Genomic DNA, 24060 nt, shown 5'->3' with positions numbered 1-24060 from the left:
TTTATTTATTTGTTTGTTTGTTTGTTTGTTTGTTTTGTTTATACATGCACTGGGTACAGTCAGAAGCGCGGGAGGGTGAGAGAATTCACCAGAGCCAGAGCGGGGAGCAGAACAGGCAGAACGATGAAGTACACTGCTGAGGGGAGCAGCGGGTGGCAGGAGAGGTCCAGTGGCCGGGGAGCAGCCGGGGATCGAACCGGCGCCGCAGAGGCCACGGGCAGCTTCGCAACCCAGCGCTCAACCGCTGGGCCACCAGGGAGGCCCTAGAGGAGAAATTTTTAAGTCTCTTAATTGTAGCTCTTTGAATTTTTAAAGTGATTTCAGTTTAATTGCCGCGGACCAGCACAGCAGTAGACGATGAGGCCACCTCAGGGTTGAGAGAAGCGTGCAGGGTGGTCAGGGCGTCGGCGAAAGAAATGACACACAGACACACTTCAAGAGTGAAAATCTGAGTGTAATTTTCCTTAAGTTTGTGACTAGTATATATATGTTTTCTAAAAGCACAGGAATGAATATCAAAGAAATTAGCTTGCTCGCTGGCTCAGTCTATCACTATCAGGGAGGTGATCTACATAACAAGCAATGACCATTATAGAAGAAAGGAGGAAGTTTAGAAAGACAGATAAGGGATTAAAGTTTGTAGTTCTAGAAAGACAGGATAAGATTTTTAGCATTCTTGTAGTGGTTCTTGGTGGTCGTTAGTTATCTTTTGATAAGCTTCTGCCTTTTCAGGGAGCTTCCGCTGCACTTCCTCTGCTTCAGGCTGTTCTCCCACCGCGCGCTGGTGCCCAGCTGGATCTAGGGACCGTGGCGAAAGCCATTCCTAAGATCACTGCGGTGGGAGGTGCAGCAGGTAGGGTTTTGCTGTTCTCCCCCTGCACGCTGGTTGCCCAGCCGGACCTAGGGACAGTTAGCCCTAAAGGTCACTGCAGGGGGAGGTGCAGCATTAATAATGTATGACAGAATTTCTTGTATTTTATTTGTGATTTATGTTTTAATACATTTCCTCTTTCTTCTTTAGCCTATAAAAAGGAAATTGCTTACGATAATCTCTCAGAAGGATACATTCCATTCTATCTTTCAACATTTCAGCTACAACCAAATGATGGAGAAAATTAAGAGCTATGTGAATTATGTGCTAAGTGAAAAATCATCAACTTTTTTAATGAAGGTATGCATATTTCAGAGAGACTATAATAATAACTTAGAAGGAATTGTTATAAAGGAGAACATTTGAAATAGAAATCCTTAAAAACTAATCAGAATTTTGTTTTGTGATTTTTGTAGACAGAAGTTGAGGGGGAAACATCAGAATAAATTAAGAAATAAGTGAAGACAAATATTTAATTTTAATTAAATTTTTAAAGAAAATTTTACGCATTATTGGAAAAAGTAAAATTGGGGTTGGAGACATTTAGAAATTTTTTTGTAATATTTTATTTTCTCTCAATCTCAAAAGTATTAAAACTTTGCACTCCGCTGTCCCCTCTCAGGGGACATCGGAATTCTAGCATATCACTCGGATGTCCCCTCTCAGGGGACATTGCAATTTATTAGTGATTATGGGGAATTGAGTTATTTCAACGCAACTTTTTGAGACATGCATGTTTCCCTGAAGTTTTATCTTGAAATGGCACAAGAAATTAAATCAAAATATCGTAACTTGAGATGCATGCTCATGATGGTCCGAGCACTTGGCGACGCCACTTGAAAAGAGCGATAAGGGGAGTTTGTAGAAGAAAGGTCGGTTTCGAACATAGCGCGCGCACTGTATAGTGAGATATATAATTACAAATAAACAAGTCTACATCTGGAGGGAAAGATTTTCAAAGCTGAGCTCATTTTGGTTTGAAGCTTCGAGCAGCGCACATAGATCTAACGAGGAGAAAATCGGAAAAGTGATTCTTTTCTTAGTGAATAAATTGTTTGGTGAAAGCTATTTTGGTAAATATCATCTTGTCAGTTAGTAATAACAATTAGAAATTTTCAACCCATACATTTATTCATATTTTTTATTAGAACAATGGCAAAGCGTCCAACCACAAATGAGTCTCATGACACAAGTAGTAGTGAAGATGAGCTCCGGATAGACCTCTATACAGACATGTCAAACATGCACTAATCAGCCTGCAATGCATATTGGGGAGTGTTACAAAACTTATCATACTGTGCAAAATTATAAACAATAAAATATTGGTTTTTTTGCAAATATACATTCCTCGATGTCACCCAATTCATATAAGTCCAATATCATTATAATACGTTACTTGGTTCCAAAATTATACTAAATAATACGAGGGTCTGTAAATGCACATTTCCGCCGCAAAGTAGCGTCGAGTACCTGGTAGCCAATGTCCAGAATGGTTCGGAGTGCAGAGGGTTAATTTTATCTGTCATTCCATTATCCATATGCAGATCTTCCTTGTGTACAATAACTTGTTCTATCAAATAATCATACCAAGGCATTCTGTTTATAATCTTCCCCAAAGTAGAGTCAGATAAAATTAGATATTTGTGTGCTTTGTGAGCTATCAGAACTTCAGACTTCATTACTGATTGCAATTTTAAGGCCAGGCATACAATTCAAAATATACACAAACTGGGTTAAGGTGATAGAGGTGGCTGAAAGAAACCACAGGATTCAGAACAATGAAACTATTTTGCTTGATCAGAACCACACTGTGAACAGCAAGTACTATGTGTATCTCAAAGCTCTTTTGTTGTAGTGCCAGTGGCTAGTGTATGGCAAGTGGACAAACAACTACATGATCTGCTGGGAGCCTCACCTAAGGGATCATTTCTTCTCTGCCTCTTCTTTCTTATTTGTAATAACAAGGGTGGCCTTGATTGCATCTTCAGCCAGCCTGGAGCACTGTAGTTTCATAGGAGGAACACAGAGTTCCTTGGTAATACCTGTTTTTCATGATCAAGCCTTCCTCTACTATCTTCACTTTCATCCTTTTAGTGGCAAGAGATCTGGCAGCAGTTGGAGAACCACAGCTAAATGTTTTAAACCCTCATCATTTATAATCTTCCACTTTTCATCCACTTGAGTCTTTAAATAGCATATCACCACATGGTGGGATCCCACCAGTCCAGCTTCATGGGGCCTCCCCTGGTGGCGCAGCAGTTGAGCGCTGGGTTGCGAGGCTGCCCGCGGCCTCTGCAGTGCCAGTTTGATCCCCGGCCACTGGCGAGGGTCCCACAAAAAAAAAAAAGATGTGCATCACCCACCAGTCCAGCTTCACCATTTTTAGATGTCCTGTCAAGGGAACTCACATTTCTAGGATTTTCATAATGATCAAGAACCTTTTTGTGATAGAGCCAGCCTGGAGCTGACAGAGGCTGGCAGGTGTGGCCTCAAGGGGTAGTAAGGCCAAAGTTGCAGATGGTCTCTGCCATCTTGCAGGCTTTTGCCTGTGTGGGCCAAACATGAAATTGAGGGGGAGACTTACTGTATAACAATGGAACATCTTGATTTTTACAGTAGTTTTATTTCAAAATACCTGGAGTTTTTATTGATTTTTTTTTTTCATTTTTAAGTACCCTTTTATCTTAAAATTGCTCAGATAGCATTGTTTGTCAAATTCATTGACAAAAAAAGATGTGCTGTGAAATGCTTATAAACCAAATAGGTGCTAAAGTAACTACTGGTGACATTGTAGTTACTGGTGAAAATAACAGTGCAATTCCCTCTATAACTATGAACAGATACTTTGCTTGTGGCTATCAAATTGTGACCATCAAAATGTTAGAAGACTTAATTTAGTTAGAAGACTTAATGCTGTTTATTTAAATGGTGTAATGCATTTCTTCCACTCCTGCAACTCCTTTTTTAAGGCAGCAACAAAAGTAGTGGAAAGTAAAAGAGCAAGAATGACAGCTTCTCAAGATAAACCTAATGATGATGATACTCAAATGGAAACCAGAGTTACTTTGGACATGCAAAAAAGGTTTGTAAATTCATTAATATATTTTTGTTTTATGTGCTATTTTTATTTAAAAGTGATACTTAGTACCCATCAGTAATAAAAATTACTGAGTTGTGGATATATCCCCTTAGTGATTATTAACATTGGGTATTTGGAGCACTATAGAATTACTCCATGGATTACACATACTCCTATATATAAGCTGAGAAAAAATAGTGCACCTTGAATAATGTGAATACTTTCATTTACCTTTCTAGGGGTGCATGTGATTTGGAATAAGGTTGAGGTTAGAAACCTGAATTATCTATGTCTCTTAGTTCTCAAATCCCAATGCCCTCATTATGTCATTTTTTTCACTGTATTGAGGCTTATTCTAGTATTTTGAGCATGTGAGATAACTGCTTTAGCTGGTACTCAGCTGAAGAAATAGCATTGTTCCAAAGCTGTAGAAACAGGCAGTGTCAGTCCTACATAATGAGATAAAAAAGTCCAGGGTTTTCCAAGGGTAATTTTTACACCCTTGTCCAGAATTGATTTTTAATTTTTGCTTTGGCTTTAGAAACTAACTTTATCAAGGAAGATTAAATTCTGCCATTACAAAGATCTTTTTCTGTTGAATCCATCCATTCCGTCTGTCTTTTCACCTTTAATGAAAAGTCAGACAGTGAAACCCCTATGATCCCTGGATAATTGTATTTGGCAACGGATGTAATATAACTGGGGCTATAATCTGAGTTCTATAGATCCTTTACCTTAACCGCTTACTTACTCATATGAGACCTAGTTCCAAGTTAGATGAACATGGTGTTGGTCACACTTCAGGTCTGAGCTCAGTCTTATAGTTGACTCCTCGTGCCTGCCTCTCAGAGCATTGCCATGCTCTGCCCAAGACTTTTAAATCTTTTCATTGACTTTTTTTCTTCTGACCCCTTTTGAGAATTTGAGGTATCATTTCTATTGGCTCAATTATTTCGTTTAGACAAAATTTAATAATATTAAGATCCTGTGCATTCTTGTGACTCAGCATACCATGATTCTTGGAGATATTAAACACTTTTCTGAGGTATTCTTATATAGCACCACACACTTATTTCACATGACCTCCTAGACACAGACACAGTTTTATCATTATATGTAAAACAAAATTCTTGTTGTTCACATGTCTCTCTGTATCTTACTCCTCCTTTTCCTCATATATGCAGTTTTCTCCAAGTGTTATGATTAAGATTCAAGCAAATATCAAAACCATCCTGGAAACAGATAGAATCAGAGTAAAAAATATGTCACGGTTAGCAGTATCAGAACAAGAATCCTTAGGACGCAAGGGAAGCTAGCATAGAATCAAGAAGGGTGATGCAAGGTAGACCAGACAAGTGCTAGGAAAGATGAAACCATCGTGTTATCAATAATAGATGGTATATTTTGCTGTGATAAATCTTAAAGTCTACTTGAGGCAGTAAGAATTACATACATGAAACAAACAGCAGACATTAAATAATTTTTTGTTAAAGTTTAGAGCTAGACTTAAATGCTAAAGGAATTGAGATCTATAGCTTCACGGAGGTATTTGCATTGAGTAAAGCCTTAAAGGATAATTAAGATATTTACAGGTAAGCCTTATGTTTGTGGAAGCTAGCTTTAACTATATTGAAGGGGAAGAATTTGTTAAAAAATTCAGTTGAAACAAATTAAACTTGAATTTATAAAGAAAAAAGATCCATTGAAGAATTTTTGAAAGAGTAACATAACTGCTTAATTACCTCATCAATTCTACTTAACTCATGTTTGGGTAAGCTTGATTTAATATCTCTAGTAAGCTCATCTGGGCAAAATTAGCCATGTTGTAAACGGACTGTATATGTCCTAATGTTACCAGGGTTTCTTTTCCAAAGATATTTTTTATACATTGAAATATTATTTGACAATATGAAAAGTATTATGTTATCCTATGAAAACATAATCTGTTTTGATTCTTACAATTTTTTTTTCTCTTAAAGTATTAAACAGTCTGCAGTAACAGAATCATCAGGGGTATCCTTATCAAGGTGAAGTAAATTGACATTTGCCTTCAGTGTTTTTAAAAACTTTGATTAAAGCAATTCATGCAGACCTAGAAATATTATAATGTAAATAGTATGATTTCAAGAGTATCTTACAGTGACCTTCTTACCTCAATAGGTATTCAAGACCCTCACAGTCTTGAAATTCCAAAGTATAGTGACCTGACTCTGTGATCTTGGGTTGTTTCACATTGTAACTACAAGACCACTATTGAAATGCACATATGGGGAGTACTTGAACTTAAAGCAGATGTTTATTAAAATAATTCGATCGTAGAAACGACAATATGTTGCTGAGGCAGCAAACAAATGGAGCTTTCATTTTCAATGACTGTCTCAAGTTCCAGTTTTATGAAATTATTTGAAAAACTATAAATGTGACAAACAATACAAAATGTTCAGAGAGCAGAAAGTTTACACGAATGATTTCAGAAATCAAGCCGTTGGATTTCTAATTGAGACTATGGAAGAGAATGTCAGACTTGGTGTGGAGGAGGTCATTGGAAATGAAATAATTTGCAATAGTAGCAGCACTTGGGGTTAAGAGAAAGATTTATAAATGATGGGAAGTGCTTTGTGTCTGTAAAGAATGGTGGATGGTGATAATACCTCAATAGAATGAATCCTCAAGGGCTAAGTTTTTTGTGAAAGCAGTATCCTGAAGATGGCATTTAAGAAATGAAATGTAGGGAGACCCATCTCTGTGACCCTTGTGGTTCATGGGAGATTAAGCCAGTCTCTTCTCAAGAAGGCCACAAAAGAGAGAAGTACAAAAAGAGGTGGGGGAACTGGTCAGTAATTTGAGAATAGCAGTTTAAAGAGCACATTAGAAAGTTTTGGGAAGGAGGAAAAAGATTAATAGGTTGAATAGAACATTTATAGGGATGAAAGCACAGATTGTAGATTGATGACAAAATAGTTATCTAAGCTTATGTGAACTGTTTTATATTGCTCCTTTATAAAATTTTAATAATAACCATCTTTGCAGGGATGTCAAAAAATTGTGCCATATACTGTATTTCCAAACAAGCTCTTTTTGAGAGCTATAAAAATGATTAAGTGGTATCTGCCATCATAAAGAAATTTGAGGGAAATCCCTTAAATGTCTTTGGGGGGATTTATAATCCACAAGAGAGCATGAAACTTAGTACTTTATAGTTTGAGAATTTTTTTTCTTGATCTGTTTCCTTGGGAAGCTGGAGATTATTGATTTCTGAGTAGGTGAGATGGGGAAAATAAGTAGTGGGAGAGAAGGAAGTCAAACAACAAAAGTCTTTAAGAGGCCAAAGGTTAAAGACTGGGCACCAAGCAAAGGGAGCACAGGGAAACAGGCCAGTAGAAGGTCCTCAAACAGACATTAGGAAAAATCATTTACCCTTTTCCATAGCTTTTCTAGTCTTTGTGGAACCAACCACGTCTTTCATATTTTATTTAGGTCTTACAAGACTTGCAAGAACCTCTTCTTACCTAAGTTGAAAAATGGAAACCGACAAAACAATTTTAATAAGAAGGAAGAAAGAATGGAAACTGTTCAAAGTGAGTACTGTTGTTACAGTTATAAAAGTGGAGAATCAGTGTGTCCTCAAAAGCTATCCAGCCATTCACCACCACCACCACACATACACACACATCCACACACACACACTCTTCAGAGTGTGAAATGAAACTTAGATATGAAATATCATTACTTTATAGAGTTAATTAGAGATGATGTTAATTAAGACTATTCCAGCTGCCTGTCTTAGAGTACTTTGATAAAACGTTTTGCTGCTTTTCTACCTTAACTTTATTCAGCAAATTGAAATAATTACTTACCTAAAGCATCAGTATAGTTGATTATTGTTATTTGTGATAATTGCTGCAAAATAAGTAGGAATCATACTACTAAAATAATTTGAGGCTTTTCTTGGACTTTTAATTTCCTAATAATTTAAAGAAATGGAAGCATATATTTTTTATAGTCTAAATAGTTGATCAGTAGTCAAACCTTGGTGAAGACCATACCTCATTACAGAGTGTCTTGACCATGACTGGATATTGAGCCTAGAATCTTGTGAATTTTAGCACATTTCTTGACTTTTTATTAGAGGTTGGTAATATATATATTCCCAAAATTTCCAGGTTGCTCTCTTTGCAATTAGAAGCTCTTAGCTTCTTTTGTATTAAGTGTTTTTTTTTTTAATTTTTTAAACACTTCAAAAAATAGTTTTAAGATTTGTAAGACTGCCCATATATTTAAAAATTAATTCAGAGAAGTTGAATGCAAATAAATCATATAAATTTTTTCTATACAGAAAAAACTTAACAGCCATCAGTTGAATGGTGATTCATATATGAGTTAAGAGTTTCATATATGCAAACTCATTTCATCCTCAAAAAAATCTTCCTATCTCCATTTTACAGATGAGGAGGCTAAGATAGGAAGAAATTAAATAAAATGCCCTGATCATACAGATAAATTAGGAGCAGAACCAGACCCAGAATCTGAAATCTGACATTCTGATTTCAGAGCCCCTCATCCTTATTTACTATGACAGACTGCCTCAGTGAAAGAACAGAGAGATTCAAAACAAAAATTTCGGAAAATGTGACCAAGTTACATGTTACTGTAAAATATATTTTTTAAATCTAAAGGATTCAGTAAGCTTCAGATAAATATTATTTCATAAGAAATATATTAGTGACCTATGTGCTTTCTCCAAAATGAAGAAAAAAAGAATATAAAATGTTATGAGACATTGGTTTAGGTTGCTTCTATCAATGTAAATTTAAACTGTATTTTAAAATTAGTTTAATCAGTCAGTTTAAAAATCAATCAAGACTATTTATTTTAGCTGTAAGAAATCATATTGGCAAAAAGTGTCTCCCACCAAATCCCCAATTTTTGTTAGTTATATTTCATGTGATCAAGGTTTATAGCATTCTGTTTTCTGGCCATAAATCCAAGGCAGTTGAATTTGTACTTCAGTTGTTATGTTGCTCCTCACTAATCCTTTGACCAGAATTTCCCTTTTTCTAGAGCTTCTTTTCATTTTATTCCTTGTTTGGTTGGGTTATTTTAAAGAAGAGCTTATAAGTACTATAATTTCTAAATTTTTGCATATCCTAGAATGTCTATTTTTTTCCTCAAAGGAAATAATATAATTTGAAAATACTTTTCCTCACAACATTACTCCTTTGTTTTCTGACATTGTGTATGATACTGTGGACAAATCTGACTTCAACTCTTTGTCTCTGAATTGTTTTTTTTCTTAGATGTCTGCATTTTTCTAATGTTTTCATTTAATCCTATAAATTCTTCTTTAATCATACTTATAACTCACATATTTTGATATGTTGTGTTTTCATTTACTTCAAAAATATTTTTTCATTTTTCTTGAGTTTTTTTTTTTTTTTTTTTTTTGGCCTCTGAGCTATGTAGAAGTTGTTTATTTAATTTCCAAGTATTTAAGGACATTCCAGGTATCTTTCTAGTGTTGATTGCCATTTTAATTTGGCTCTGGCCTGAGAATACTTTGTAGAATTTCTATCTTTATTTTTTTTCATTTAACCTTTTTTTAGTGGGTGAGATATGGGTCTATCTTCTTGACTGTTGATAATGCACTTGTGAAGAATGTGATTTCTGCTGTTAAGTGGAATGTTGAAAAATGTTAATCAGGTCAGGTTGACTCATAATGCTTGCTATTTTAGGTGGTATGTATAATTACTTTGTACCTGCTTGTTTTACCAGTTACTGAAATGGATTTATTAATCTTCAGCCATAACTGTAGATTTCTCTATTAATTATGAATCTATTTTCTTCTTGTTTTTTCAGCTCTCTAGCACCTTTTTAAACAATTCTCAATATAAAAATCACTCTTTGTAATGAGTGTTGTTTTCATTTTCCTGACTGGTGTCTAACCACAAAAGGTCTGTTCCTGTAACAGTAGCATTTTCTCAATTACTGTAATTTTATAGAACTCCATATGAAATACTGGATGGAGGACCATACTCTTCATCTTACTATTGTTCCTCAGGAGTATCTTGACAATTGTTCATATTCTGGTATTTTATGTTGTTGGGGCAGGGAGGATCTTCATATAGAATTGCAATCAGTAAACCAACTATCACTTCATAGGTCCCAAAGCAAGGCAGATTATTGCAACCCAACAAATATAATGACATCAGCACAGTAGCACTAATTTCCCTACTCCAGTACAGTGGGCCTGGGTAGATGCTATGTAGGTGATAGCTAAGAAACTTGAAGTCAAAGGCTTAACATTTGAGTAAGTAGCAAAACATCATTATCAGGTAGCAAACAAACCCATCCCCTCCCTCAGTAGAGATTTGCTACACCATGGTTCTCTTGACCTATTTTGTTAGTTATCTGACAAACTGCAGAAACCGCTCATCAACAATAACTTTAGAGATGCTCAGGACCCGTGGTTGGACAACCTCTTCTAACACATATAACTTTCAAATAATCTCACTAAGTTCTACAAAGAGCCCTGTTCCATTTTTTTTTTTTTTTTTTTGAAAATGCATTGTAACAATAGGTCATTTTGGAGATAACTGACACAATTAAAAAATATATATAAGTTCCTATGCATGCACAAAAAGTGTATTTCTCTGTTTAGATTGCCTTGCATATATATATTTGTGTGTGTGTGTGTGTGTGTGTCTGTACACGTATGTACACAGGTCTTAAATAGATTCAACTACATATCTTATCTACTCATATTCATACACACACAGTAAAGCTTTATAATTCACTATATATATATGGTGACCTCTTTTGCTAGATTTATTCCTGTAGAATGCTACTTTTGTTACTGTCTTAACTCTCTTTCAGTTGTTTAAGTAAATATGTAACTGTTGCTACTTTGCAGAAATACTATTAAGTTTCATATATTGGTCTTATATCCAGCCATCTTGCTAAAAAAAACCCTTTTTAAATCAATTTTAGGTGTTGTGGAGGTTTTTTTTTTTTAAGATTTTATTTATTTATGCATACAAGAACTGGGGTACAGGCCAGAAGTGTGGGGGTGAGAGGATTCACCAGAGACAGAGTGGGGAACAGAACAGGCAGATTGACCGAAGTACACTGCTGAGGGGAGCAGCAGGTGAGACAGGAGAGGTCTGCTGCGCCATGTGGGTTGCTCCCTGGCCAGCCTGGGATTGAATGCGTGCTGCAGTTACTGTGGCAAGCTTCACCAGGGAGGCCCCAATTTTAGCTTTTTCACATAAACAGTGATCTTTCAATAATCATAGGCATATTTATTTTTAGTTCCATATACATTTGTTTCTTGTCTTTAAACTATGAATAAGAAAGAGGAAGTGAAGAAAGGGCTGTACAACTTTGAACAGCACAGCTTTGACCTGTGCCCTTTCACTTATTATGTGGATTTTTTTCTATAAATACAGTTGATATTCAAAGGTTTCACATTCACAGAATGAACCAACTGCAGATGTGGATCTCTCAGGTACAGAGGGCCATCTCAAAGAAATTTGAGCAGCCAGGAATTGTGGATATTAGGGGGATATTAGTTGTGGATATTAGGTACTGCTGTAACCAATATTCCATGGATGTCAAGGAACAACAGTAATTAAGTTTTGGAGGGGCAGCAGTCAAAAGTGAGTCAAGCTATGAGGATTTTCTCTTTGGAGGGGTCTCACGCCTAACTCCCACATTGTTTAAGAGTTAACTGTGCAGCTTACACTGTCAAATACTCCTTAGACCATTATTTTAGGTAAATATTTTTGTAACATGATGAAAAGACGGGTTCTAGGAGGTGAGATGTCATATTTTTAAAGACATAATCAAGATTCAAAGCACAACCCTTCTGATTTTCAAAGACTTGTCTTTACCCTGTACCAAGCTATTTCTGTTTTCAAAGGGAGAAAAATAGAGCAGTTCACTTTCTTTAAAATAGTTAAAAAGTAAATAGGAATTTTTTGGTGACCATTTGAAAACAAAACTTAATGTGAAAGTTTTTTTGATGACAGTATTTCTACTTTAAGGTGAAAGAAAGAAGAAAGAAAGCCATAGACAAGCCACTGAAAGCAAGAAAATGCGTGATTTACACAGTCAGCCATTAACTCCTGAAAAACACCGTTCGAGAAGAAAGCAGGTATTTTGTTTATTATATTTAGTATATAATGGACATTAAAGTCATAACTTTAATGGCTTTGTTTCACATAAACCCTGTTCAACCTTAATCTTGAGTGTAGAACATTATTTTGTTTATCGTTACTTTTGCAATCTTAGATTAATTGATGGTTGTTCTAAGTTCCATGAAAATACTTTACCCACATATGTTGAAAGTATGTATTTAGAATTAATGTAATACTATTTATTACAAAGTCAGTTCATCAGATGTAAGATGGAACTTAAATCTCTATTATAAACTTTAATATTCATAATTCCCTAATATGGACCCAACTTCAATAAGGTTCTGTGCTTTAAAAAAAAAAAAAAAATCAAGATACCATGTGCAAGTTCTGTCAATTTTAATACTCATTTTACTTGTTTCCCCTCTCAGTCATAGTCCTTCAAATTTTTCTTTGGTTCCTTTTCTCTTCTTTTTCTATTACATGTATGTTATGCCTTTTGTAATTGTCCACAATTCTTGGCTAGTCTTGACGCTTTTTTATTTCTTTTTCTCTTGGTTCTTCATTTGAGAAGTTTCTGTTAACATCTTCAAGCTCACTGAATCTTCAGCCATGTCTAATCTGTATGCTTTGATAGGACATTCTTCATTTCTGATTCTTTATTGTTGATTTCTAGCATTACATTTTGATTGTCTCTTAGGGTTTACATCTGTCTACATTTACCCATCTGTTTTAACATATTTGCTTTTTTTAATTAGAACCTTTGGCATATTAATCAAAGTTACTTTAAATTCCCAGTTTTATAATTCCAAAATAACTGCCACAGCTGAGTTTAATACTGATTTGTCCCTTTGGATTGTTATTTTGTCTTTTAATGTACCATATTATCTCTTCCTTGATGTCTGGATATGATGTATTTGGTAAAAGTTGCTTAGGTAAATGGGCCTTTGGTGTGAAGTTTTATGTTTATCTGGCTAGGAGGGGGGTCTGGTTTACTGTTTGCTGTAGCTATTAAGTATCAGAAGCTAAAATATCCATGTTTTTATCTCTTGTTGTCTTTGCATTTCCCTAGAGACTCCTTATTAAGGGGCTGAGGCAATTCTTTCAGCTAAGGCAATTGTTATATAGGAGCTCAAATAATGTGTTGGTAAGCTAGACGGGGCAGGGGTATTGTAGTTTTGTGATTTAGTTCCATTCGTTTAGGGAACCTGGGCTAAGACCTTGACACTTTTTTCTCAGCTTTTATTTCTCCCTTTTGGGTGAGACAGGAAGGTGCCTGGAGTAGAGTTTTTAGGAACTAGCAAAATAGTTTCCCTTGAGGGCAAGTTTTTGTGAATAAGAACAGAATGCTCTAAATGTTTTTCAAAAGCGCTATTCCTTCATTCTGCCTGCTAAAAGCAGGGGAGGCTCCCTCCCCCCGCCCCGCCCAACTTCACCCTAAGAACCCAGTGGGACTTCTAGAAGTAAAACTCAAAAAGTTTGTAAAATAGCTCCATTAGGATTGGATTCCTGGGGTTTTTTACTCAAGGTTTTCTATAGTGGATCTCCATCAATTCATCCACTATATTAGCATTAAGCATTTCTACTACATAGGCTCCAGCTATTAGCTTCTGTTCTTGGTAAGGGGAGGGGGCGGGCTGTCTGTGTGTGTCTGTGTGTGTGTCTTTATATCTCTTCAGCTTTCAGGTTAGCAGTTTGCCCTTTGACATGGATTCATTAATGGGTCTAAGAAAACTATCTATTTGACTTTTTCAATTGTTATATGGACTGGAGCGACACTTCTAAACGTTTTTCCTGTTGGTCCCAAAAGTGAAATTCTCTGTGTCATGTTACATAATCTTTCCCTGTAGTTCTTCTAGCAATAATTCCAAATGGGATTGTAGGTGTTATTTATAGCTGTGTATCACAAAAAGTTTCTCCTTTTTTTTTTCATTTGTATTTGAAAAACAATATAAGATATCAACTGCAGTCTTCCATCACTTAAGAACATTTTGATCAACAGTGACCCACAAATACAATGGTGGCACCAATAAGCTCCACCATATAGTCTAAGTGTACAGTAAGTTTTGTTTATACCACCTAGGTTTGTGATTATACACTGCTCACACAACAATGAAATCACTTAACATTTTTCTTAAAATGTATACCTGTCATTAAGCAACTCATGACTGTATATAACTTAAATAATAGAATATAAGTGATACATAATCTATTTGCTGTTTGCTCACTTTAATATTTTAGTTTTCCACTCTTGACTTTTTAATGGGACTACCTGTTTTGGAGGAATGACAAATTTTATCTTATTTTGCATTGAAATTTTGGTCCATTAAAAACTTTCATTGCAGCAATTTGCATAAACCAGGAACTAGTTTTTAGAGCTCAATAAATATGTGACAATTTCTTATACAACAGAAATTTATAAGTTGGGGACCATGAAAATCTATAGGTTTCTTAGGGGAAATGGAAGTGGCCCTTGCAGTTTCATGTAAAATTTTAGATATCTCTGTCTGTGAAACAGTCATAGCTTTTATCACATTCTCAAAGATTCATGTGACCCCAAAGATTAATAAACCAGTGCTGGGCCTCCCTGATGGCATAAGGGGTTAAGCACAGCATTGTGAAGCTATCTGCAGTCTTTGCAGCACAAGTTCAATCTGCAGCACAAAGTTCAATCCCCAGCCAGCCAGGATGCTACCCCACATGTGGCAGTTTTCATTCACTCTGCCTGTTCTGTTCCCCACTCTGTCTCTGGTGAATTCTCAAACACACACACATACACCCCTCACAACTCTGGCCTATACCCCAGTTCTTGTATGCATAAATAAATAAATCTTAAAAAAAAAACCATTCTGAAGTACTTTTAATCAGTAAGTCTATTTCCCTCCTCTTTAAACTTGTTACCCCAGTCTTACAAAATTTGTGTCTCTTGGTTTTGTGTCATTTACTAACAACCAGTGTAGTTTGGCTTAGTAGAAGTTGTGAATTCTGGATCTCTCAATATCTTAGAAGGTTATAGGAGGACATATCAGCTTTTGGAGATTGAGTAGCCCTGCACCTGTGGGCAGCACAGTTGCTGATAGGAGAATCAGCTATCAGCATGCATGGAAAAGATCAGATACCTTGGGTTCAACTCACAAAGCAGAGGAGATAACAACAGCAAAGGAATCAAATTTTGGACAGTCCAAATAGACTTCCACAAAGGTGTTCATTACCTCTGCCAGTTTTATGGCACTGAGCCATATATAAGACTGTTCTCAATTCTTCTTTGTCTGCAAGCTACCGTGAATACTTTTTTAATAGTGCATCAGACAACTGAGCTGAGTTTTTTATTTTCTTTAATTATAAAATACACGTAAAAAAATTGACATTTTAACCATTTTAAAGTGTATAATTCAGGGGCCTCCCTACTATGAAGCTATCTGCAGCCACTGAAGCATGAGTTTGATCCCCTGCCAGGGCGATAACCCACATGGCACAGCAGACCTCTCCTGTTTCCCTGCTGCTCCCCTCGGCAGTGTATTTCAGTCATTCTGCCTGTTTCGTTCCCCACTCTCTATCTCTGGTGAATCCTCTCACCCCCCGCACCTCTGGCCTGCATCCCAGTTCTTGTATGCATAAATAATAAAATCTTTTAAAAAAAGTAAAGTGTATAATTCAGTGACATTAAAAATATTTATATTGTTGGGGCCTCCCCGGTGGCGCAGCGGTTGAGCGCTTGGTTGCGAAGCTGCCCGCGGCCTCTGCAGCGCCAGTTCGATCCCCGGCTGCTCCCCGGCCACCACAGGAGGGTCCCACATAGCGCGCAGACCTCTCCTGCCGCCCGCTGCTCCCCTCAGCAGTGTACTTCGGTCCTTCTGCCTGCTCTGCTCCCCGCTCTGGCTCTGGTGAATTCTCTCACCCTCCCGCGCTTCTGACTGTACCCAGTGCATGTATAAACAAAAAACAAACAAACAAATAAATAAATAAATAAAGCATGCCTCTATAAAAAAAAAAAATTTATATTGTTGGGCTACCATTACTACCATCCTTCTGTAGAACGCTTTATATCTTATAAAACTCTACACACATTAAACAATAACTTCTCATTCTCCTCTCCCTAACCCAAGCTCTGGTAACCACCATTCTACTTTCTGTCCCTGAATTTTTTATTGTTTTAGGTATTTAAGTAAAATCATACAATATTTGTTCTTTTGTGTGTGACTTTTTTCACTTAGCAAATTGTTCTCAAGATTCATCTACATTGTAACACGTATCAGAATTTCCTTCGTTTTTTGTTGTTTTGGTTTTTTTTTTAATTTTATATATTTTTGCACCATGTATGCATTTTCATCTTGGTTATAGTCCCCATACAATCCCCAACCCTCCTTGTTTTGATCCTACTCCCTCCTCCTCTCCCCCACCCCCCGCCGTAGTGTGTCTCTAGTTTATAGTTGCTTGTTGATTTTGATTGATCCTTTATTATAAGGATCTAGTCTTTTTCCTAGTCCCTTATTTAGGTTTTCTAAATTCCTGCTATTTAAGGCTGAATAAATCTCATTGCTTTTATATACCACATTTTGCTTATCCATTCAGTGGACATTTGGGTTGCTTCCACCTTTTGACTGTTGTAATACTGTTATCAGTGGGGTAGACAAATTTCCCTTCAAGTCCTTTTTACAATTCTTTAGACTTTATACCCACAACTAGAATTGCTGGATTACATGGTATTTCAATTTTTAATTTTTGAAAATCATGATACTGTCTTCCTAGTTGCTGCACCATTTCACTTTTGATTTTTTTTTTTTTAAATAGAGGCATGTTTTATTTATTTGTTTGTTTGTTTTGTTTATACATGCACTGGGTACAGTCAGAAGCATGGGAGGGTGAGAGAATTCACCAGAGCCAGAGCGGGGAGCAGAGCAGGCAGAAGGACCGAAGTACACTGCTGAGGGGAGCAGCGGGCGGCAGGGAGGTCTGCGGGCCATGTGGGACCCTCCTCCGGTGGCCTGGGAGCAGCCGGGGATCGAACCAGCACCACAGAGGCCAAGGGGAGCTTCGCAACCCAGCGCTCAACCGCTGCGCCACTGGGGAGGCCCATCACTTTTGATTTTTTAAAGTAGCAGTTCTAATGGGTGGAAGGGATATCATCTTGTGGTTTTGATTTGCATTTTCCTAAAGATTTGTGATATTGAGCATCTTTACATATACTTACTGGCCATTTATTTATTTTGGAGAAATGTCTATTCAAGTTTTTTGCTCATTTAAAAAAAATTTTTTTTTTTTTTTTTTTTTTGGTGGGATCCTCGCCGGTGGCCAGGGAACAAACAGGGGCTGCAGAGGCTGTGAGCAGCCTCGCAGCCCAGCGCTCAAGCACTGCGCCACCAGGGGAGACCCCCTAAAGATTCATTTTTTAATAAAATAGTTGTTTTTAATTATGCCGTGAGTGACAGTAAGTACATTCTCACTGTTGTGCAACCAATCTCCAAAACTTTTCCCATCTTATAAAACTGAAACTATCCATTAAGCAGCTCCACATTTCCTCCTCCCGCTTGCTCCTGGCAATCATCATTCTCCTGTATGTTTCTATGAGTCTGACTGCTTCAGATACCTCATATATGTGAAATCCTACCATAAATATTTAAAGAAAATGGGCCTCCCCGGTGGCGCAGCGGTTGAGCGCTGGGTTGCGAAGCTGCCCGCGGCCTCTGCGGCGCCGGTTCGATCCCCGGCTGCTCCCCAGCCACCGGAGGAGGGTCCCACATGGCGCGCAGACCTCTCCTGCCGCCCGCTGCTCCCCTCAGCAGTGTACTTCGGTCCTTCTGCCTGCTCTGCTCCCCGCTCTGGCTCTGGTGAATTCTCTCACCCTCCCGCACTTCTGACTGTACCCAGTGCATGTATAAACAAAAAAAAAAAAACAAACAAAACCAGCAAACAAATAAAGCATGCCTCTATAAAAAAAAAATAATAAAAAAATAATAAAAAAAAAATATTTAAAGAAAATGTGAAAGTCCACCTGGGAAATTCTCATACTATAGACACAGTAAATAATCACTCAGCTGGTATTGTGCCTTTATCATGTCAAAAGAAATAATTAGTTGGTCACCTATTAACACAATCCACATAATAGTAACTTTTTCTGTTTATGATATCAAATTTGATCTTTACGAATTTTCAGTGATTTTCTCCAAAAATATTTAATAAAGTATTAAGTATTCACACATTCTATTTAGAGATATGTGGGGTTAATAAATACCAATCTATTAACAGTTGTAGAAAAATATCTTGAGATAGGGTAAGCTTAATGTTTAGCTCTGTCACTTTGTAGCAGCCTACTTACAATGTACTTCATAAAACAGTACTAATAAGAACCCTTAATCTCATGATAAATATAAGATTTACAGAAATCTAACAAATGTGTATAGAAATTTTTCTACCCTTGAAGATAGTAATATTTGAATTTTTAAATTATATTTATAGAAATATGTTCTTCAAAAAATTGTTTCTGTGAATAACTTTTACTTTTTATCAAAAGGCATGGCTTTGGGAAGAAGACATGAATCTAAGATCTGGTGTGAGGAAATATGGAGAGGGCAGCTGGTCTAAAATACTGTTACATTATAAATTCAACAACCGAACGAGTGTCATGTTGAAAGACAGATGGAGGACTATGAAGAAGCTAAAACTGGTTTGCTCAGATAATGAAGACTGAATGTTTGTAAAAACTTAATAAAAGGACAGTTAAATATTTTGATCACTGCATTTTTGTTTGAAATCTTGTGGTCATTAATGTTATAATTTTTGTTCAAAGCATTATAGTATTTTTCTGTGACACTATCTTTTAACTAGTATGAGGATTTGCAGTATAAGATTATCTGTCATCATTGTATTCTTTAAGAATCTTTTTTACTTTGATAAAATGTAAATTTTTTGAAACCTAGTGATTTCAGTACCCCTACCCTCAAATCCTGTTCCAATTAAAAAATATTAACCTGGTAAGAGGAAAAAATTAATTTCTGCTAACGTATCCTATGTAGGCTTACATCAACTCAGATATATGTGAAGTTTCTAAATTGGTAATAATTGGCCTTTGACCTGAGAGGTAATGACTTGATTTATGACCTTAATCTATCACTAAGTCATTTGTAAATAGAATGATAAATGTACAAAGTATGTGTGAGTTAAAACATACTTAAATATTCTCCTTAAATAGTTTCAAATAAGGGGGAAAATCTTGAAAATAGTTAACACCAATTAGACAAAATTTGCTCTATTACCAGAAATGGTTTCGTGTCTCTTTTAAATACATTCAACTTTAGTTCTAGAGTTAAACCCTTGACAAAGATAGTTTAAAATAAAGAGGCTTTATAACTTAGTGCTGTAAATAATCAGTTTCTCTGCTATTTTTATTTAGTATACCAGTATTGGGCCTAAATGGTGTTTTGTAAATGCTTGTATCGGTATTAACCATAGTTATTGTGTGTCTAGAACAAATAATAAACAAGGTTCTAAATAGACAATTTTGACTTTTCACCAGTGTTTTGTTCTTTATAGAATTTGGTCAAAGACTGGTAGAATTATTTGGCATTTTAAGTTACATATGCTCTATTTAATTAATGGAAATTCTGAAGTATTAAAGTATTTGCACAAAAAGTTAAATGGTGGTATTTTGTCATCTGTATTTTAATATACTATTAAAGTTTTGTACATTGCTTTCCCATTGTTTTGAATTTTTTTATCCCACATATATAATGGTAAACAGAAATGTGGACAATTACTGTTTTTCCAGACTCTCTATTCTATCATGCCACTATCATGCTACTGTTTTTCCACACTCGCTCTATTCTATCATGCCACTGTCACTGTGTTTTATTGCAAACACTGATAATACCAAAGCTGGCAGCATGAGTCAGAGTGGACTTACCTGTCAATTTCTTCATTCCAAACACATTATTATAATCATCAAATCTACATTGCTAGTAGACTGTAAAATACTCAATTATTTTATGTGCCGTTAAAAAACATCACTTCATACTATTTACACAATTATACATAGTATGATACTTTCCTATTTAGAATTTTATCTTATTAAAAGAGCTATATCAGATTTAAGGATTTGTATATAGCATATGGATACATATAAAAAGTTGAAGCAAAATAAAAATGGGTAATGTGTTCCTTAGAACTTCATCTTCTGTGTGAATTATCTTAAATCCGTTTGAGATAATCATAGATTCATTTACAGTTATAAGAAATAGGGCCTCCCCTGGTGGCACAGCGGTTGAGCGCTAGGCAGCAAAGCTGCCCAAAGTCTCTGCAGCATTGGTTCGATCCCCGGCCACCACATGGCGCAACAGACCTCTCCTGCCCCGCCCACTGCTCCCCTCATCAGGGTACTTTGTCAGTCTGCCTGTTCTGTTTCCTGCTCTGGCTCTGGTGAATTCTCTCACCCTCCCGCGCTTATGACTCTACCCAGTGCTTGTATAAATAAATCAATCTTAAAAAAAAAAAAAAAAAAGGAACAGTGGCCCCTTGTACCCTAGTTCCAATTTCCCCCACATCATTACATAAAACTGCAGTATATCACATCAGGGTATTGATACTATAATCCACCACTCTTACTTGGATTGCCCTAATTTGGTATTGTGTGTCTAAGTTGGCTTAATATTATAGTGTTTCCATGTATGAAGATGTGCTTATGGAAGACAAATTAAAAATAAAGGCCCTTCACTGCCATTTATCAATTTATTAGTTCTCAGCTCCATCCAAATCCACTTTACTTTGCTCTGCTTTATGGGGGACTGGACTATAAACATCACTTTACCTGATAACATTGTTTTTTCAACAGTGCTTTAAAGATGGTGACAGGAAGACTATTCCTTTCCACCTCTGGCTGTCATTACTATCCAGTACAGGAGCTATGTGGATGTGTCCCAGCCTGTTCTACCCCACTCCGCTAACCTTGGGGGTGCTTCTCATTTTAACAGTTTCTTCACCACCTGCAGACTCCATCATTTACAACACATGTTGCATCCATACATATGCTTCTCCAGTTCTTCCAGTGTGCTTGTATCAGTTTTTGGTTAAATCATTAATCAGTGTTTGCACTGTTCTATAACTCCTTTACACCTGTGTTATGTAGTTTCTATATATGCATCACCTATTCATCTCCAAATTTTTTACCAAATTCAAAGTGAGTATATTGAAGTATGTCAGACATTGTTATGTCATTGCTTTCTTGGTAACATCCCTGTTCATATTCCCATGTGTCTGGTTGCTCTCCAGGCCTGCTAAATAGTTAATCAAGCTTACTGTTTCCATCTTCTTTGCTCTGGAGTTTCCAATGGTCTCTCTCCTGAGTTGGATTCCCTAGTTCCTGGATCCTCTGCCTTGGTTTGTATACTCTAACCAGAGCATCTCATACTGTGTCATCCTGAGAAAAGATGCATACAATGGAAAAATTTTTTTTAAGATTTATTCATCCATGCATACAAGAACTGGGGCACAGGCCAGAGGTGTGGGGGTGAGAGGATTCACCAGAGACAGAGTGGGGAACAGAACAGGCAGATGGGCTAAAATACAATGCTGAGGGGAGCAGTGGGTGAGTCAGGAGAGGTCTGCTGTGCCATGTGGGTAGCTCCCTGGCCGGGGATCAAACTTGTGCTGTAATGGTTGCTGACAGCTTCATAGGTTGCGTCTTAACCCATTGTGCCACCAGGGAGGCCCATGGAAATTTCTTTTATCTCCAAGTCTAAAAATATCCATACACTATTCCTACATTTGATGAATAATTATTCATTGCATATATTTTTTGAACATATAATTTAAGTTTGGAAAACATTTTCTATCATACTTTCAAAGGCATTGCTCTGTTGACCTCAGTAGCAAATGTTGCTGTGAGTAGTCTGTTGCTATTCTATTGACTGATCCTTTGCCAATAACTACTTTTTTCCTTTCTTGAAATTTAAAAATTCCTCAATATAACTGATGATCCACAGTATCACGGTAATGTGCCTTTATGTGAATATATTGTCCCACCATTTTCTTTAATTAAGCCAGACACTTGGTGGCTTTGGAAGTCTGTGCTAAAATATGAAAATACTCTATTTCCTTGCTAATTTTTTTCTGATTTCTTTATACTATCTTTCTGGATTCCCATTATCCTGATGTTGGATTTGTGATCTCCAATCTTTGGTTTTTATATCTTTAAATTATTTGTTTACTTTCTGTTCCTTTTTCTACTTTTTTCCTTCTCTTTTTTCCACTATTCTAAGGGGTCCCCATCATAATCCCCCGCCCCCTTTTCCTGAGTGGGTATATTTTTATTTGAATTACTTTCTACATGCACTTTTGAAAATTAGTCTATTAGGAAATCACAGGGTTAGCAAATCATTGTAGAGACCCATGTACTTAACTGTAAGGTACTCATTTAAAAAAGAATATAAAAGAAGTCTTAAATTTTTTTTTTATCTTTATCTTTGAAAATAAAATTTTGGCCTTTTCATTCATCAGTTGGATTATGTGTCAGTTCATAACTGTTTTTTTAGACTTCACTAAAACTAATAATAAACTTTTCAAGACCATTGATAATTAAGACTTTAAGCCTATGAAATTCTTTCAAAATTTAATAAAAAATATATACTTATATGAAAGTAAGTCCTGGCCATCCACTGCATACTAAATGCAGCAGGTGAACACTGATTTCATATAAGACAAATAGGTTAAATGTTAAAACACATACTGGAATCATAAATACACCATAGCCTTAAAGCTACCTATCAATTCTGAAGGGATTTTTGTTTTGTTTTCGGTAAATTTTGTTCATCCTCTGGCCCATCCAGGAAATTTGGGTAGATTATAGTCAAACAAAGAGCTTAAAAAATGTGAACAAAGTTTATTTACTGGAATAAAAAAATTGAAAATTCAAAAATACTGCTTTTAAAATGGTAGAAATTGTCCTAAAATATTAATGCTAAGCTTGAAGTTCCTAACAATAATGAAATTCAAATTTTTTATTGTTAATTTCTGAAGAATTTAATTTACCACAAAACAACTTTGACAGTTAAATGGGTATAAATTCAGAAACACTGTTACTCTCAGCATTAAATATTTGGGACTTATCCATCCCTGTTAAGCTCACTACCAATAAATATGTATTTTAGTAAATCATGTTACTGTATTATACAAATGAAAATGAATGGATCACATATAGTTTAAATCTCAAGATTCAGTTTTTCAATGCAAAACTCCTCCCCGAAAAATAAAAGTTTGTTTCAAAAATGAAAAGAACTTTGCTTTTTTCAGCAGGCTTTGGCATAGTCACACTTTCATCCAACCTGATTCCTAGATGAAGAGCTGAGACTGGCTCTATGGCTGACTTACAGAATGGCTTCATCACATCCTTAAGCCACTTTGTGTCTGGTTCACTGGTTTCCCAATCATAAAATAAGGAAACTTCTCTCTCCGTCTCCTGTCCTCTCACCTCCCACCCCATGTGTGGTGTGTGTGTGTATGTGTGTTTAGGTCCTAGCATTTGTAATAAAATCCATACCTTTTATGATATAAGTTGTAGAAAGAAAAGTAGTAAGTTTACTTCAATTAAACTTGAACTCTGAAAGATCCTTTTAGTCAGTTTCAGACCTCAGGCTTTGAAAATAATCTTAGATGCTAATGATGGTAGAATTTTCACAAATCAAGTAATTGTTTCATTCATTAGAGACAAAATTCCTGTCATGAAATATCATTTAAAAGGAACTCAAATTGACTTAGAATGAACATCTGATTGATCTTTTCAAGTAAGTGAAGAAAATTTCTTATACAAAACAGTATTTTTAGCATGGCTGTTGATTTTTTTCATTACAAAATATTTACTAAATCTTAACCTGCCCTATGGAAAAAAATTTGTGATGATCTTGAAATTTTTATTTTAGAAATCATAGAATAATATATGTAAATGTGTAAGAATATACATATATACTTTTTTAATAGAGAAGCTTTTAAGG

General features: G+C 36.0%; 1 protein-coding gene across 2 annotated transcripts in view; it reads left to right on the top strand.

Annotated features, from left to right (window-relative positions):
• Positions 1-18770, top strand: part of TERF1 (telomeric repeat binding factor 1) — a gene marked incomplete at both ends in the record, with an annotated part of 31787 nt that extends 13017 nt beyond the window's left edge. The window contains 5 exons of one of the 2 annotated variants that reach the window (XM_084229300.1): positions 1022-1171; positions 3841-3953; positions 7428-7532; positions 12000-12102; positions 18594-18770. In XM_084229300.1, the coding sequence (XP_084085426.1) occupies positions 1022-1171; positions 3841-3953; positions 7428-7532; positions 12000-12102; positions 18594-18770 (648 nt within the window). The remainder of the gene's footprint in view (positions 1-1021; positions 1172-3840; positions 3954-7427; positions 7533-11999; positions 12103-18593) is intronic. The other variant, XM_084229299.1, reaches the window with a different exon arrangement.
• Positions 18771-24060: the final 5290 nt, after the last annotated feature.

Source organism: Talpa europaea, assembly GCF_964194135.1.
Source record: "Talpa europaea genome assembly, chromosome: 3".
NCBI lineage: Eukaryota > Metazoa > Chordata > Mammalia > Eulipotyphla > Talpidae > Talpa > Talpa europaea.
This window is presented reverse-complemented; position numbering and strand designations above follow the sequence as displayed.